At 46.0% G+C, this 15,863-nt stretch overlaps 1 protein-coding gene across 1 annotated transcript in view; it reads right to left on the bottom strand.

Moving 5' to 3' along the window:
• LOC126284516 (Down syndrome cell adhesion molecule-like protein Dscam2) overlaps positions 1-15,863 on the bottom strand; it is a 1,260,408-nt gene that overhangs the window by 268,382 nt on the left and 976,163 nt on the right. The window contains exon 9 of the mRNA XM_049983498.1: positions 4,354-4,585. Coding sequence (XP_049839455.1) covers positions 4,354-4,585 — 232 coding nt within the window. The remainder of the gene's footprint in view (positions 1-4,353; positions 4,586-15,863) is intronic.

The raw sequence follows: 15,863 nt of genomic DNA, 5'->3' as shown, positions 1-15,863 counted from the left end.
ATGAAAAGTGGCAATTGACTCTAAATAAGTATGACGTCATCCACATCTGTGCTAAAAGGAATCCGCAAAATTTTGGTTACACGACAAATCACACAAATCTAAAAGCTGCTAATTCAGCTAAATACTTAGGGAATAAAATTACGAAGAAGTTAAACTGGAACGATCACATAGATAATGGTGTATGGAAGACAAATTAATGAAATGCAGTTTATTGGCAGAACGTTTAAAACAGCCAAAAGATTTGATAAATTATGTAAATTGAAGGTGGAGGAGGGAGAAAGGGAAGGAAATAACGCTATCTACATCTACATCTACATGGATACTCAGCAAATCACATTTAAGGGCCTGGCAGAGGGTTCATCGAACCACCTTCACAATTCTCTATTATTCCAATCTCATATAGCGAGCGGAAGGAATAAACACCTATATCTTTCCGTACGAGGTCTGATTTCTCTTACTTTATCGTGGTGATCGTTCCTCCCTATGTAGGTCGGTGTCAACAAAATATTTTCGCATTCGGAGGAGACAGTTGGTAATTGGAATTTCGTGAGAAGATTCCGTCACAACGGAAAAAGCCTTTCCTTTAATGATTTCCAGTCCAAATCCTGTATAATTTCTGTGACACTCTCTCCCCTATTACGTGATAATACAAAACGAGCTGCCCTTTTTTGCACCCTTTCGATGTCCTCCGTCAGTCCCACCTGGTAAGGATCCCACACCGCGCCGCAATATTCTAACAGAGGACGAACGAGTGTAGTGTAAGCTGTCTCTTTAGTGGACTTGTTGCATCTTCTAAGTGTCCCGCCAACGAAACGCAAACTTTGGCTCGCCTTCCCCACAGTATTATCTATGTGGTCCTTCCAACTGAAGTTGTTCGTAATTTTAACACCCAGGTACTTAGTTGCACTGACAGCCTTGAGAATTGTACTATTTATCGAGTAATCGAATTCCAACGGATTTCTTTTGGAACTCATGTGGATCACCTCACACTTTTCGTTATTTAGCGTCAACTGCCACCTGCCACACCATACAGCAATCTTTTCTAAATCGCTTTGCAACTGATACTGGCCTTCGGATGACCTTACTAGACGTTAAATTATGCGAACAACCTACGAGAAGTGCTCAGATCGCCTACATTGGGACGCTGTGCGGAATTCAGCGCCGATGAGTGAGAATCTATGCCGGACCGGTTCTCCAGCCCAGGATCTCCAGCTTATTTGACAGCTGCGTTAAACCCTGCTCCATCCGGACACAGTGTTTACCACAAATGCGCGGATTACCTTGGATCGCTCCCCTGCCGGTTCACATTCCCATGCAGCTCCACCTATCTGCAGTCCCTGTTCATGTCTGCAAGCTCGATCATTTTTTTAAGATTCCCGCAGGAGGTCGGAGGTAAACGTGCATCCGCAAAAGGACAGCGGACTGGATGGGAGCGCACCGAGATGGCCCGTATGTTGGTGAGAGATGGTGTCATGGCCTTCCCATCGCGTGGCGCGCCAGTGGTGGCGTTGGGCATAGCTGCGGTGAAATTTGGTGCGATTGTGGCGTCATTAACCACTTACACCTTGCACGAACTTACGAGTTCTGGCCTTTTATTTGCTTGTGTCGACATGTGCCTGTCTGAAGTGTCGCCAAGTCCGAGGGTGACGTTGGAAGAGACCACGACACGCTTACGCACCACTACAGTGGGATGTTGTAGGCACCTTTGTGGCTGATTTCGAGCTCCTGTGTTCGAGTGGGAGACAACTACGGGTTTTAGAAAGACTCACCTTTTAAATGCGTTATGGAATGTAATTATCTTCTCGAGAACGAATTCCAATGAGAGTAAAAATATGGCATTTCAGTCTTTGATCGCTTTTTTTTATTTTCAGTGACCGGTTTCAGGCTAGCTACCCGTCTTCAGACCATATATTGCAGTTGCAGAGTAACTTATCATCGGTTCACTGTTATTGAGCTACATAGCAAGTGCAGATGTAACGATCGATGAAATGCTCTCTGTATTTCGAGGAAGATGTCCCTTTAAGGTATGTATGAAAGACTAAAATAAAAAAGAAAAAAAAATCTTCAAATGTATGTGAAATCTTATGGGACTTGACAGCTAAGGTCATCAGTCCCTGCACGCATCTCATGGTCGTGCGGTAGCGTTCTCGCTTCCCAGGCCCGGGTTTGATTCCCGGCGGGGTCAGGGATTTTCTCTGCCTCGTGATGGCTGGGTGTTGTGTGCTGTCCTTAGGTTAGTTAGGTTTAAGTAGTTCTAAGTTCTGGGGGACTGATGACCATAGATGTTAAGTCCCATAGTGCTCAGAGCCATTTGAACCAATCATCAGTCCCTAAGCTCACACACTACTTAACCTAAATTATCCTAAGGACAGACACACACTCCCATGCCCGAGGGAGGACTCGAACCTCCGGCGGGACCAGCCGCACGGTCCATGAATGCAGCGCCTTTTTTATCTTTTTCTTAAATCTCATTTTGTTCTATATTGTTCGTTGGATTTGTTCGTGGCGGACTTCCGATGCCACTCGTTTAGGTCCTACGTTGATCCGTTCACTCAGTTTTTTATTACAGAGGTTAGCTCACCCTTTGACCGAGCACGCTGAGCTACTGTGCCGGCTGCGCCCTAGACCGCTCGGCTAATCCCGCGCGGCTATGAAAGACAAGCCTGGGAAGTATGGCATACTGATTAGGATGTTATCAGATGCACACACCCGGTATGCTCTAAAAATGTAAGTATATGCAGGGAAGGATGAACGACCTGCCGAGGAACGGAGTGCAAGGGTAGTTGTTGGACGCCCAGTGAATCCGTTGGCAGGAAGTGGAAGAAATATAACAACAGATCGTTATTATACATCCATAGACCTAACCGAGGAGCTTTACAATGATGACAAGTTAACTTTGGTGGGAACACTGAAGAGTAATGGAAAACACATACCAGAACAGCTAAAGAAGTGTTTGGGATGAGAAGTTCCGCCTTATGCAAGACACCTTTTTTGTTTTGTTTTACCCATACATGTTTCAGAACTTTTGTGCTATCGTCAGTGTGTTCTATTTTTTATTTTTAACTGTAAATTTGTTGTTAACATATAAAAATTTGTGTTATTTACAACATTATGTAAAAGTTGCATTTATAACTTAATTGGTGAAAAGTGGGTGTAAGCATAAGTAACATACTTTACTTGATGTTATTGTACATTTATTTTTGTAGCTGTTCTGCTACACAATATACAACTTGTCATCTGCAAAAAGCAAAACGTAATTTAATTTCTGTTTATTATGCATTTACGAACGTTTTCTTTCTGTTACAGTTTTGAAGCTGTGGTGCGTTCTTCTGTGTTGTTGGCGAAGTAAACAGGCTTACTTCTTTGCTTGTGTTCGCGTGGCAATGCACTTTTTCCGATTACTCAAAACATGGCGGAGTTTTCGCTGCCATTACGTTTTGTGGCTGTGTGGCGTTCATTTGTTTCGTAGCGTGTTCTGCTGGGTGAGGCGCGCGAGTTTGAATTGTATTTGGCGTTAGTGGTGTGTGGTTTGTGTGGGTTTAACGTGCGTGTGATGTGTATATTGAGTGCTGGGGCAGAGAGAGAGAGAGAGAGAGAGAGAGAGAGAGAGAGAGAGAGAGAGAGAGAGAGCTTTTTTTTGTGGTGTGGGTGTTACTCGTATAGTTCTTCTGTTGTGGCGAAGAGGGTATGTTACTTATGCTTACACCCACTTTCCACCAATTAAGTTATAAATGCAACTTTTACATAATGTTGTAAACAACACAAATGTTAATATGTTAACAACAAATTTACAGTTAAAAATAAAAAAAATAGAACCCACTGACGATACCACAAAAGTGCTGAAACATGTATGGGTGAAACAAAACAACAAAAGTTGTCTTGCAGAAGGCGGAAATTCTCATCCCATTTTCTTAGCAAGCACGGAGACAAGAAGAAGAACTGCACCACAAGATGATTAAAGAAGTGTTAGTTTCATGATAAAAATACTTCATATTCATTACTTTATTTACTGTATTTGTTATAATGTTCCTCATAACACTGGAAAGTGTGTTGCAACGTAGTAAAGAAATTCCTAGATCATTAAATAACAAAAAACAAAAAAAAGTGAAAAGAATGTGGGGGCAATTTCCCCCCCCCCCCCCCCACCCCTCCCTTAGACATCCATGTGACAGATCCCAGCTTACTGGTGCTAGGGTTAAGGAAAATTCCAGTGAAGATAGAATGTTTACCACCCTCAACAAGCCAGAAAAAATTATAGACATCCCACGCTGCTAATACAGTGCTCAGGACTTTACACGCTCGTCAGCTCAGCTCCACCTCATGCTACTGTTGGTGTGAGTAGTAGTGACTCACCTCCCAGTCGCAGCTCTACGCCGGCCTGCGCGCTGTCTGCATCTCCCCTGGCGACGCACTGGTAGACGCCGCGATGCGCGCGCGTCGCAGCGGCGATGTGCAGAACTAGCGGCGACAAAAGGCGCGCGCGCCCGGCGGGCAAGGACTCTGCGTTGTGCAGCCACTCCACGCTGCCCACGGGGGAGCCAGTGACCGAACAGTTGAACGTCGCCGCCTCTCCAGAGTTCACCACCTGTAAACACGTAACAGGCGACTCACTTAACGCATCTCTCGAGTAGCGGTCACACGAGCACATAAAAAGTTCTCCGTCAAATACTGTTCTTAGAATACTGTGAGCCGTCCGCGAACAGCTGCAAAATACTAACACGAATTCTTTATAGACGAATGGAAAAACTGGTAGAAGCCGACCTTGGGAAAGATCAGTTTGGATTCCGTAGAAATATTGGAACACGTGAGGCAATACTGACTTATCTTAGAAGAAAGATTAAGGAAAGGCAAACCTACGTTTCTAGCTTTTGTAGACTTAGAGGAAGCTTTTGACAATGTTGAATGGAATACTCTCTTTCAAATTCTGAAGGTGGCAGGGGTAACATACAGGGAGGGAAAGGCTATTTACAATTTGTACAGAAACCAGATGGCAGTTATAAAAGTCGAGGGACATGAAAGGGAAGCAGTGGTTGGGAAGGGAGTGAGACACGGTTGTAGCATCTCCCCGATGTTACTCAATCAGTATGTTGAGCAACCGGTAAAGGAAACAAAAGAAAAATTCGGAGTAGGTATTCAAATTCATGGAGAAGAAATAAAAACTTTGAGGTTCGCCGATGGCATTGTAATTCTGTCAGAGACAACAAAGGACTTGGAAGAGCAGTTGAACGGAATGGACAGTGTCTTGAAAGGAGGATATAATATGAACAACAACAAAAGCAAAACGAGGATAATGTAATGTTGTATAGTGAAGTCGGGTGATGCTAAGGGAATAAGATTAGGAAATGAGTAGTAAAGGAGTTTTGCTATTTGGGGATCAAAATAACTGATGATGGTCTAAGTAGAGAGGATATACAGCATAGACTGGCAATGGCAAGGAAAGCGTTTCTGAAGAAGAGAAATTTGTTAACATCGAGCATAGATTTAAGTGTCAGGAAGTCGTTGCTGAAAGTATTTGTAAGGAGTGTAGCCGTGTATGGAAGTAAAACGTGGACGATAAATAGTTTAGACAGGAGGAGAATGGAAGCTTTCGAGATGTGGTGCTACAGAATAATGCTGAATATTAGATGGGTGGATCACATAACTAACAAGGAGGTATTGAATAGAATTGGAGATAAGAGAAATTTGTGGCACAACATGACTAGAAGAAGGGATCAGTTGGTAGGACATGTTCTCAGACATCGAGGAATCACCGATTTAGCATTGGAGGGCAGCGTGGAGGGTAAAAATCGTAGAGGGAGACCAAGAGATGAATACACTAAACAGATTCAGAAGGATGTAGGTTGCAGTAGGTACTGGGAGATGAAGAAGCTTACACATGATAGAGTAGCATGGAGGGCTGCATCAAACCAGTCTCAGGACTGAAGACCACAACAACAACATCCTGTAAGAAACTTCCTGGCAGATTAAAACTGTGTACCCGACCGAGACTCGAACTCGGGACCTTTGCCTTTCGCAGGCAAGTGCCCTACCATCTGAGCTACCGAAGCACGACTCACGCCTCGTCCTCACAGCTTTACTTCTGCCAGTATCATCAGTGCACAGTCCTCTGCAGAGTGAAAATCTCATTCTGGAAACATCCTGTAAGTTGGTAAGCGTGCTATAAACAGCGTGCAGAATGGCCTGTAGGTGGCAGCATAGTGCAGATGCACACATACCGTTGCAGTATCAGCATAAAGATGGCCGCCTCACTTTCTACTTGCACCAGGGAAGAACATCGTTCTGTTATTAGGTTTTTGCATAGCGAAGGTGTGGAACCTATTCAAATTCATCGACGAATGAAGGTTCATGTTTGTCACTGCAGCAACTCTATGAATGGAGTAGGAAGTTCGAAAATGGTGTGACTTCAGTGGAAGATGATACTCGTCCAGGTCAGGCACAACGAGTTGTGACTCCACAGAACATTGCAGCAGTTGAAGCCATAGTGAAGGAAAACCGCCGAGTGACACTGAATGAGATTGCAGTATGTTTACAGATTAGTCGTGGGTCAGGGCACCACATTGTGCATGATGTACTCCAGTTTCACAAAGTGCCTGCAAGATGGGTGCCACGGCACTGACTCCTGAAATGAGAGAACGACGTGTTGATGCTTGCGAAAGAACTTCTTCGGCATTTCGAATGAGAAGGTGATGGCTTCCTTGCAAGAATTGTTACTGGGGACGAAACGCGGGCCGCACGGGATTAGCCGAGCGGTCTCAGGCGCTGAAGTGATGGACTGTGCGGCTGGTCCCGGCGGAGGTTCGAGTCCCCCCTGGGGCATGGGTGTGTGTGTTTGTCCTTAGGATAATTTAGGTTAAGTAGTGTGTAAGCTTAGGGACTGATGACCTTAGCAGCTAAGTCCCATAAGATTTCACACACATTTGAACATTTTTTGAACGAAGCATGTGTTCATTTCCACCAACCAGAAACGGAGACAGCGAGCAAGGAATGGCGCCATTCCTCAAGAAGTTTCGAACAGAACTATCAGCAGGGAAGGTTATGCTGACTCTCTTTTGGGATGCCAAAGGCATCATTTTGGAACATTACAAGCCTTGAGGGACCACTGTCACCAGTGCATCATACACAGATCTCCTAAAAATCATCTGCGGCCTACAATCAAATCAAAGCGACGTGGATTTCTGTCGGCAGGTGTCCTTTTTCAGCTGACAATGCAAGGCCACACACTGCCCATACAACAGTTGCAACAATCACAGACCTGCATTTTGAGTGTCTTCCTCATCCACCATACTCACCAGACCTTGCCCCAAGTGATTTCCATACGTCTAGACCAGTCAAAGTCGCAATGGGAGGAAATAAGTTCTGTTCTGAGGAAAAGGTACGCCACCCGGTGCATGAGTGGTTGCGTGGACTAGCAAAAGAATTTTTTTCTAAAGGAATTTATGCACTTTGTAAGCGCTGGAGGACTTGCATTGAGCGTGGGGGAGATTATGTTGAAAAGTGATACAGGTTTGTACAACTTCTGCACAATAACTAATATTAAAAAATATTTAAGGTTTTCATTTGACTCACCCTCGTATAAGGACGACTGCAGTGTGTCCCCATATAGTTACCAGAATATGAACTGTCTGTAGCTGCCAGTAGCCACGCTGCATCAGTAAGGGAACATTATCCTCTTTTCACTCGGGACATCACAGGACGGAACGGAATGACTGAACGTCCGATAATGTATTCCAAACTGCGGCATTCACCGCAGACCGGCAATGGAATGGGACAGAATGGGACGTCAATGTTAAGGATTCGTGGTAAGAAAGTAATGATGTTGATGTTGTTAGGAAGAGTATCTAGTCTGCCAATATCGGGGGTTTATCCACTATCCCCGCGCTAATTCACGTTAGAGTAGTGCATCTTGGTCTTTTATGTCTTCCTAATATTTATTTTAAGGCTTGTCTTGTTTTTGTAGCACTTTTCGTCGGTTCCATGAGCTCATTACTTTCCGTATGAGCATTATTCCACAAAAGAGACGAATATTTGAAAGTGAAAAATGACTTAGCTATCACAATACCTTTAAAAATAAAAAAAGCTCTACGCTGTGCTCAAATGAAAACATTAACAGATAAAACAAAGTTTATCAGAAAAATTACATTTATGAGTGAAAAATACAGTTGTTTTGAATGTTTTTCGGTACTTGGGAAAGGAAAAGGAACAATGGATAAGATAAAAAAGCTCTACATAAACTGCTCGTATTGAGTAATGCACAGCACCCTAGCTTGCGAGACTGGAAAATGAGCCAGACGCGGAACGAATCTGCGCTCTTTCTTAACTAGCGAGGCTGGTGCTCCGACCAGCCAGAATGTAGGTTCTAGATGGCTCCCCACACTCGTTCAAGAAAAAGTTGGTCTGGCCCCTAATTTTCGCCTCGGAAAATAGGATACACATACAATTAAGACCACACACAGAACAAGGTTTACACAGTTCCCTGATAGGTAGCTCACAGGACTTGCCCCCGCTAGGTAACTGATGGCTGCGCCCACAGGACGGGCAACGGGCTGAATTGTATAATAGGCAAAAACACTCTCAGTTGCGACTAACCTCTCCTCCTGACCACAAAGTTTCTCTGATGTAAAAGATGACTTTAATGTTGCACTAGACGCTGCTGCAGAGACTGGTCTTCTATGTTTGTCACTTTTTAAATGTATCTGTGTATCACCACGTCCATTGTGACTTAGTGAGAAACTAGAAGTACATGTGTTGCACCTCACTTTTCCTTTTGGATCGGAAGAACTAATGTCACTGATGAATGGAAATTCTTTCGACGATTGTTCATTGAAGGAGCACTTGCGCTTCTTTGAACTCATTCTTGCGAAGAAGTATTGTTATTGTTAATGACGAGGAAAAGCAACTAAACTTATGAAACGTAATTACCATAACACGACGTAATGCAATATTCAATCTGATATAATATGGTGCACACAGGTGACAAATGGTTGTATTCTAGAGACGAGCATACACTGCGTTGGCGATGGCAAAGTCAACGAGAGCGTATATTACTGTTCGTTTGTTCGATTTACTTTGTATTTCGTCTGCATGTTTGCCATAAAACCTCCTTTGCCTCTTCCATGTCTATCAGAAAATATGCAGAACCGTTGCGACCGCGCGCGTTCGAGTGCGATTTTTTCCCAGTTGCCGTGGTCTTTACGTAACATTTCCGCGCTGAGATGCCGTGGTCCATACATAAGACAATCGCCTGTCGTTTCGCCTTCGACTGTGGAAGGCATCCTCCGAGGACAATCGGCGGCAGTTCGCCGGTTGTCCTCGGAGGATGCCTTCCGCAGTCAAAGGCGAAACGTCAGGGGAGAGTCTTATGTATGGACCACGGTATCTCAGCCCGGAAATGTTAAGTGATGGCAACACCTGCCGTTAAAGCCTTCGTTCTATGCCCATTAGCTGTTCGAGATGCGGCCAACACGTGTTTGCACAGTAGAAACAGTTTGATAACGGTTTCGACAATTTGTCGTACCCTCTTGTCAAACAATTTCCCACCATAACTAAAACTAATAACAAAATATACCGATACAGGTGGAATGACTGTCTAATTGAGGACAAATTGGAGCATGATTGTTAATTTCGGGACAAACAGGTGTCTCGAATTACCTTTGAAAAAATTCGGGGCAGACACATAAAAATCGGTACATTCCCGAAAAAACGGGACGGATGATCATCTTAGCAACGGCAGCAAATTTAAATGCGGCAAACCTGCGAAATCTTGAATACAGTGGACCCCTTACCAGTTGGGATACCGCAAAGTCGAAGAAGAAGAAAGCCTCTACGTATTGCCTTCTAAATACTGAGTGGCATGCTTGTATCCATGCACTATCCGATCGAATGTATCCGGGAGCCCCTATGCCATGCAGAATTGACCAACAATAGTTGTAACGAGAGGTGGTCCCGGCAGTGTAAAAGGATGCGGGGAGTACTACGTTGGCAGTAGGGAGGCGGTAGCAGCAGAATGGGTGCGTCAGGACAGCTCAGTGACTTCGAACGTGGCTTAGTCATTGGATGCCGTCTAACAAATCCGTCAGAGACAGACCTCGAACCCTACTAAAGCTCCCCAAGTCGACTGTTGGCGATGAGATTATTACGTGGAAACGACAAGGAACGACCACAGCCAAATGAAGAGCAGCCACACCTCATATACTGGCGGACGGGTATCGTCGAGGACTGTGGAATCTGACTGTAAAAAATTGCATGACATCAGCGGAAGCAATCACTCGTATGTCTCAAACTGCTACCAGCCGTCCAGCTGCCACAATGATTGCGCGTAGGGATTTAGATGGGATAGGCTTTAATGGTCGAGCAGCTCCTCATAAGCCACACATACACTATGTGATCAAAGAAATGGGGGACACGTGCCTGAAAATTACTTACAAGTTCGTGGCGCTCTCCATCGTTAATGCTGGAATTCGACATGTTGTTGGCCTACCCTTAGCCTTGATGACAGCTTCCACTCTCACCGACATGCTTTCAGTCAGGTGCTCGAAGTTTTCTTATGGAATGGCAGCCCATTCTTCACGGAGTGCTGCACTGAGGAGAGGTATCGATGTCGGTAGGTGAGGCCTGGCACGAATCGGCGTTCCAAAACATCCCAAAGGTGTTCTATAGGATTCAGGTCAGGACTCTGTGCAGGCCACTTCATTACAGGGATGTTATTGTTGTGTGCTCACTCCGCCACCGGCCTTGCATTATGAAGAGGTGCTCGATCGTGTTGAAAGATGCAATCGCCATCCCCGAATTGCTCTTCAACACTGGGAAGCAAGAAGGTGCTTAAAACATCGATGTAACTCTGGCGGCGACAGTCGGGCGGATGGCGCCCGATTCTCGCTCGTGCTGTACGTGAAAATTCCTAGCAGACACTCCGCTTCGTAACCTCGGTTGGAGACTATCTTAAATGTCTAAGGATGTCTGCAGTGTGTCCCCATATAGTTATCAGAATCTGAACTGTGCTCTGATAGCGCCACGCAAAACAGGGGGTGCAAGCTTCCAGCACGACCACACTGTAACACCACCGCCTCCGAATTTTACTGTTGGCACTACAGACGCTGGCAGATGCCGTTCTCCAGCCATTCGACGTACCCACACCCTGCCACCGGAATGCCACATTGTGAACCGTGATTCGTCACTCAACACAATGTTTTTCCATTTTTCAATCGTCCACTGTTTGCGCTCCACCAAGCGAGGCGTCGCAAGGCATTTACCGACGTGATGTGTGGCTTATGAGCAGCCGCTCGACCATGAAATCCAAGTTTTCTCACCTCCAGCCCAGCTGACATAGTACTTGCAGTGGATCCTGACGCACCTTCGATTTCCTGTGTGATGGTCTGGATAGATGTCTACCTACTAAACATTACGACCCACTTCAACTGTCGGCGGTCTGTGTCAGTCAATAGACGAGGTCGGCCTGTACGGTTTTGTGCTTTACGTTTCTACTTCACTATTACTTGGGAAACAGTGACCTAGGGATGTTTAGGGGTGTGGAAATCTTGCGTACAGACGTATGACACATGTGACACCCAATGACGTGAGCATGTTCGAAATCCGTGAGCTCCGCGGAGCGCATTATTCTGCTCTCTCACGATCTGCAATGACTACTGAGGTCGCTGATATGGAGTACCTGGTAGCAGGTGGCAGCGCAATGCACCTAAAATGAAAAACGTAGGTTTTTTGGGTGTCCGGATACTTTGATCACATAATGTACCTGTAATCAGTGCTAAGCGACGCTGGAGGCCTTGTAAAGAGCTACATTATTGCACAGAGGATGACTTATGTGGTGTCACCGCCAGACACCACACTTGCTAGGTGGTAGCCTTTAAATCGGCCGCGGTCCGGTAGTATACGTCGGACCCGTGTGTCGCCACTATCAGTGATTGCAGACTGAGCGCCGCCACACGGCAGGTCTAGAGAGACTTCCCAGCACTCGCCCCAGTTGTACAGCCGACTTTGCTAGTGATGGTTCACTGACTTATACGCTCTCATTTGCCGAGACGATAGTTAGCATAGCCTTCAGCTACGTTATTTGCTACGACCTAGCAAGGCGCCAGTATTCGTACTATTGATATTATGAATCATGTGCCATAAAGAGCAACGTTCTCCATGAATGGATTAAAGTTAAGTATTCCACCAGCGACGTCCGTTTTTCTCAATTCTAATTCCCTTGTCGTGTTCCAGACCTCACGCCAGCCTGCGTGAGCTGAGACGCGTACGTTTCGGCCTCCTTTAGAAAAACACGGTTGGCTCCCCTGCCAACCACAACATTGGCGACGAGGCAATACCACGTTCTTTTCTAAATTGCCCCGATTTACTTGTGTAATGGCTTCGCCACAATCTTCAGATGTACTGTCCGAATTTTATCGCTTACAGAATCAGCAGACGCAGGCCTTACTGGATGCCCTTGGACAGCTCGTCCAGAGTCAACGTGCAATGCACAACGATGCGGCAGCAGCTGCTTCACCGCTAACGCAGCCACAACACCTTGTTGTGGCACCACCTTTTCGACCTTTGGATGCTGCACTGGAAAGCTGGACGGAGTGGTCACGCCAATTTGGATTCCATCTCGCCGCCTACAGAATTCAAGGTAAAGAGCGGCAGCCTTTTCTGCTTTCATGCGTCGGGGTGACCACGTACCGTGTGATAGTCAAATTATTTCCCCGACGCGACGTAGCAACTCTGTCCTACGAAGAAATTTTGTCTGCATTAGATGCGTATTTCAAAGAATCAGTCAATGTAGTTGCGAAAAGGTATACCTTCTTTCGTACAAAACGTACGGTAGGTCAGACTAATCGGGAGTGGGTTACAACCTTGCAAGGCCTTACTAGGGATTGTGCTTTTGAGTGTGAATGTGGACTCCCTTATTCAGATACTATGGTACGTGATGCAATTGCACAGAACGTTTCTGATGTACGTATAAGGGAACAGATTTTGAAACTAGTAAATCCCTCCCTTCAACAAGTGATGGACATATTGGGTCGGCAGGACACACTTGACTTTGCTCAGGAATCATTTGAAACTTCGCCAGCAGTGTGTCAGGTTAACCGGCCAGCCGGGCGAGCTGCACGGAGCAGTAAACAGCCCCCGCGCAGCTGCCGCCAGGCTCTCAGCCACGTGTGCCGCGCCGGCAAGCAAATGCAGTGATCAAATCATGCCCACGATGTGCTACTAGACATTCGCGTGAGAATTGCCCGTCGCGCCAAGCTATTTGCTTTTATTGTAATAAAAAAAGGACATGTTCAGAGTGTTTGCCAGAAAAAGCTTCGATCGGAAGCTCAAACCCGTTCCAGGCCCTTTGCTTCGCGCCGGAATCGGAATCGAACCAAGGATACTCCGGCTCGCTAAACTTCGCCCATGGAAATTCATGTAGTTCATTCCACTCCGCTCAGTGCCACTCTCTCTAACAGTGACTGTGTTCGTCCCAAAAGTAGTGTGCGGAACTCCCGTCAAGTCGCAAGTGATTATATACCAGTGTCAGTTCACGTTGCACGAGACAGTCGCTCTTGTCGTCAGCAGGACAATAAACTTTTTGTAGACTTGGACATTAACGGCAAAGTGATACCATTCCAGCTCGATTCCGGAGCTGCAGTTTCACTGATCAATCGAGACACTTACAAACTGCTGGGCACACCTCCGTTGCGTGCCGCAAATGTTCAGTTAACAAGTTATTCAGGGCAACGTATCCCTGTGTTAGGACAGTGCAGCCTTCTTGCAACATACAAAGGACAAACAAAACTTGTGTCATTTTACGTCCTTCGTTCTTCTTCTGCAGTGAACTTGTTTGGTTTCGATTTATTTCAGTTGTTTAACTTGTCTATAGTAAATCAGGTCCTATCAGTGAACCAGACGGTGCCTTCAGACAATGTTTCTCGTCTATGTGAAGAATTTGCAGACATTTTTACACCGGGCCTCGGTTGCGCTAAGAACTATGAAGCGCATTTGGAATTGAAAGTAAACGCACAACCGAATTTTTTCAGAGCGTGCAATGTTCCCCACGCATTGCGTGATGAGGTCGCAAAAACATTACACGATTTGGAATCACAAGGTGTGATTGAACGTGTGCAGGATTCTTTCTGGGTATCACCCTTAGTAATTTTGCCAAAACCTTCCGGAAAGTTAACGCTTTTTGTGGACTTCAAGGCAACAGTGAATCCACAACTAGTGATTGCAACTTTTCCTTTACCCCGCCCGGAAGATCTTTTTGACAAACTGTGCCCGGGTAAATATTTTTCGAAGTTAGACCCAGCAGATGCGTACTTGCAAATACCGGTGGACGAATAATCTCAGCGCGTTTTGATGCTTAACACGCATCTTGGGTTGTATCGCTTCAAACGACTGCCATTCGGGTGTGCATCCGCCCCTGCATTGTTTCAGCAATATCTACAAACTGTTTGTGCGTCGGTCCCTACTGCAGCTAATTATCTGGACGATATTGTGATCTCTGGAAAGACGGGAGAAGAACATTTGGCCAATCTCCGAACATTATTTCAGGTCTTGAGACAAAATGGTCTTCGCTTGCGGAAGGACAAATGTGTGTTTTTTGCTCGGAACTTGCTATACCTGGGACATGTAATCAATGCCTAAGGCATACATACCAGTCCAACACACCTCCGTGCCATACGAGACTTGCCTTCGCCGCAGAATTTGAAGCAGCTACAGTGTGTGCTGGGAAAAATTAACTATTATAATAAATATGTGCCGCACGCCTCTGCATCGCTTACGCCGTAAGGGTGTTCCGTTCGTCTGGACGACGGAATGTTAACGCGCCTTTCGCCAGTTGAAATCGGCGTTGCTTTCCAATGCTTGCCTTACGCCATTCGATCCCCAGAAGTCCCTTTTGTTGATGGTGGATGCATCGGATTTCGGGATCGGTGCTGTGCTTGCGCACACAGATGGATCGCACGATCGCCCTATTGCCTTTGCGTCCAAATTGCTCTCGTCTGCGCAAAGAAATTATTCACAGATCGAGAAAGAAGCATTGGCTCTTGTATTTGGTGTTACAAAGTTTCATGATTTCTTGTATGGTCGTCACATTACCATAATCACAGACCACAAACCTTTGACATCGCTCTTTCATCCGACCAAGCCTGTACCTCCACGTACAGCGCAGAAATTCATTCGCTGGTCTATTTTCCTCTCGCAGTACCGCTACGATATCTTGTATCGGTCCACTGCTAAGCACGGAAACGCCGATGCGTTGTCCCGCTTGCCTGTTGCTGAGGATAGGGAATTCGATTCCTCCGAAGTTGCTTGCATGTTCATTGATGCGGAAACCGATGACGTGGTCGAATCGTTTCCGATTGATTTTCGTCGTGTAGCTACAGCCACAGCTGCCGACCTTGTCCTTGCTCCCGTTCTGCGTTTTGTTGCTACGCAATGGCCCTTATCAAAGTCTTTGGATCGGCCTCTAGTATTTCCGGGTCGTCGTGTGTCGAGCGAGTTGAGTTGGGACGGAGCAGCAGTGAGGTCCGGACAGCCAGTACTCGCCCGACCGCTGGCGACACACGTGCACTGTCCGACGGAAGGATGTGGTCGCGAGAGAACACGACCACGTGAAGGATCGGGTTCAGCGAGTTGTAGTTGAATGGACCGTGGTATCCTAACAGTGCAACTTTCACCTGTGTGTGTGTGTGTGTGTGTGTGTGTGTGTGTGTGTGTGTGTCCGCCCGTCGAAGTGATCTCATGGCAATAAATTGTCAGTCGACGATTTATGCTGGGATCTGCCCCGTAGCTGACTTGAGTGACATGGTGGGTCGTTCGGTCGATCGGCGCAGCGGACGACGTAGAATTGCTCTTCCGAACGCTGCTGGCTTCTCTGGCATTTG

Source organism: Schistocerca gregaria, chromosome 1, assembly GCF_023897955.1.
Source record: "Schistocerca gregaria isolate iqSchGreg1 chromosome 1, iqSchGreg1.2, whole genome shotgun sequence".
Classification (NCBI taxonomy): Eukaryota; Metazoa; Arthropoda; class Insecta; order Orthoptera; family Acrididae; genus Schistocerca; species Schistocerca gregaria.
This window is presented reverse-complemented; position numbering and strand designations above follow the sequence as displayed.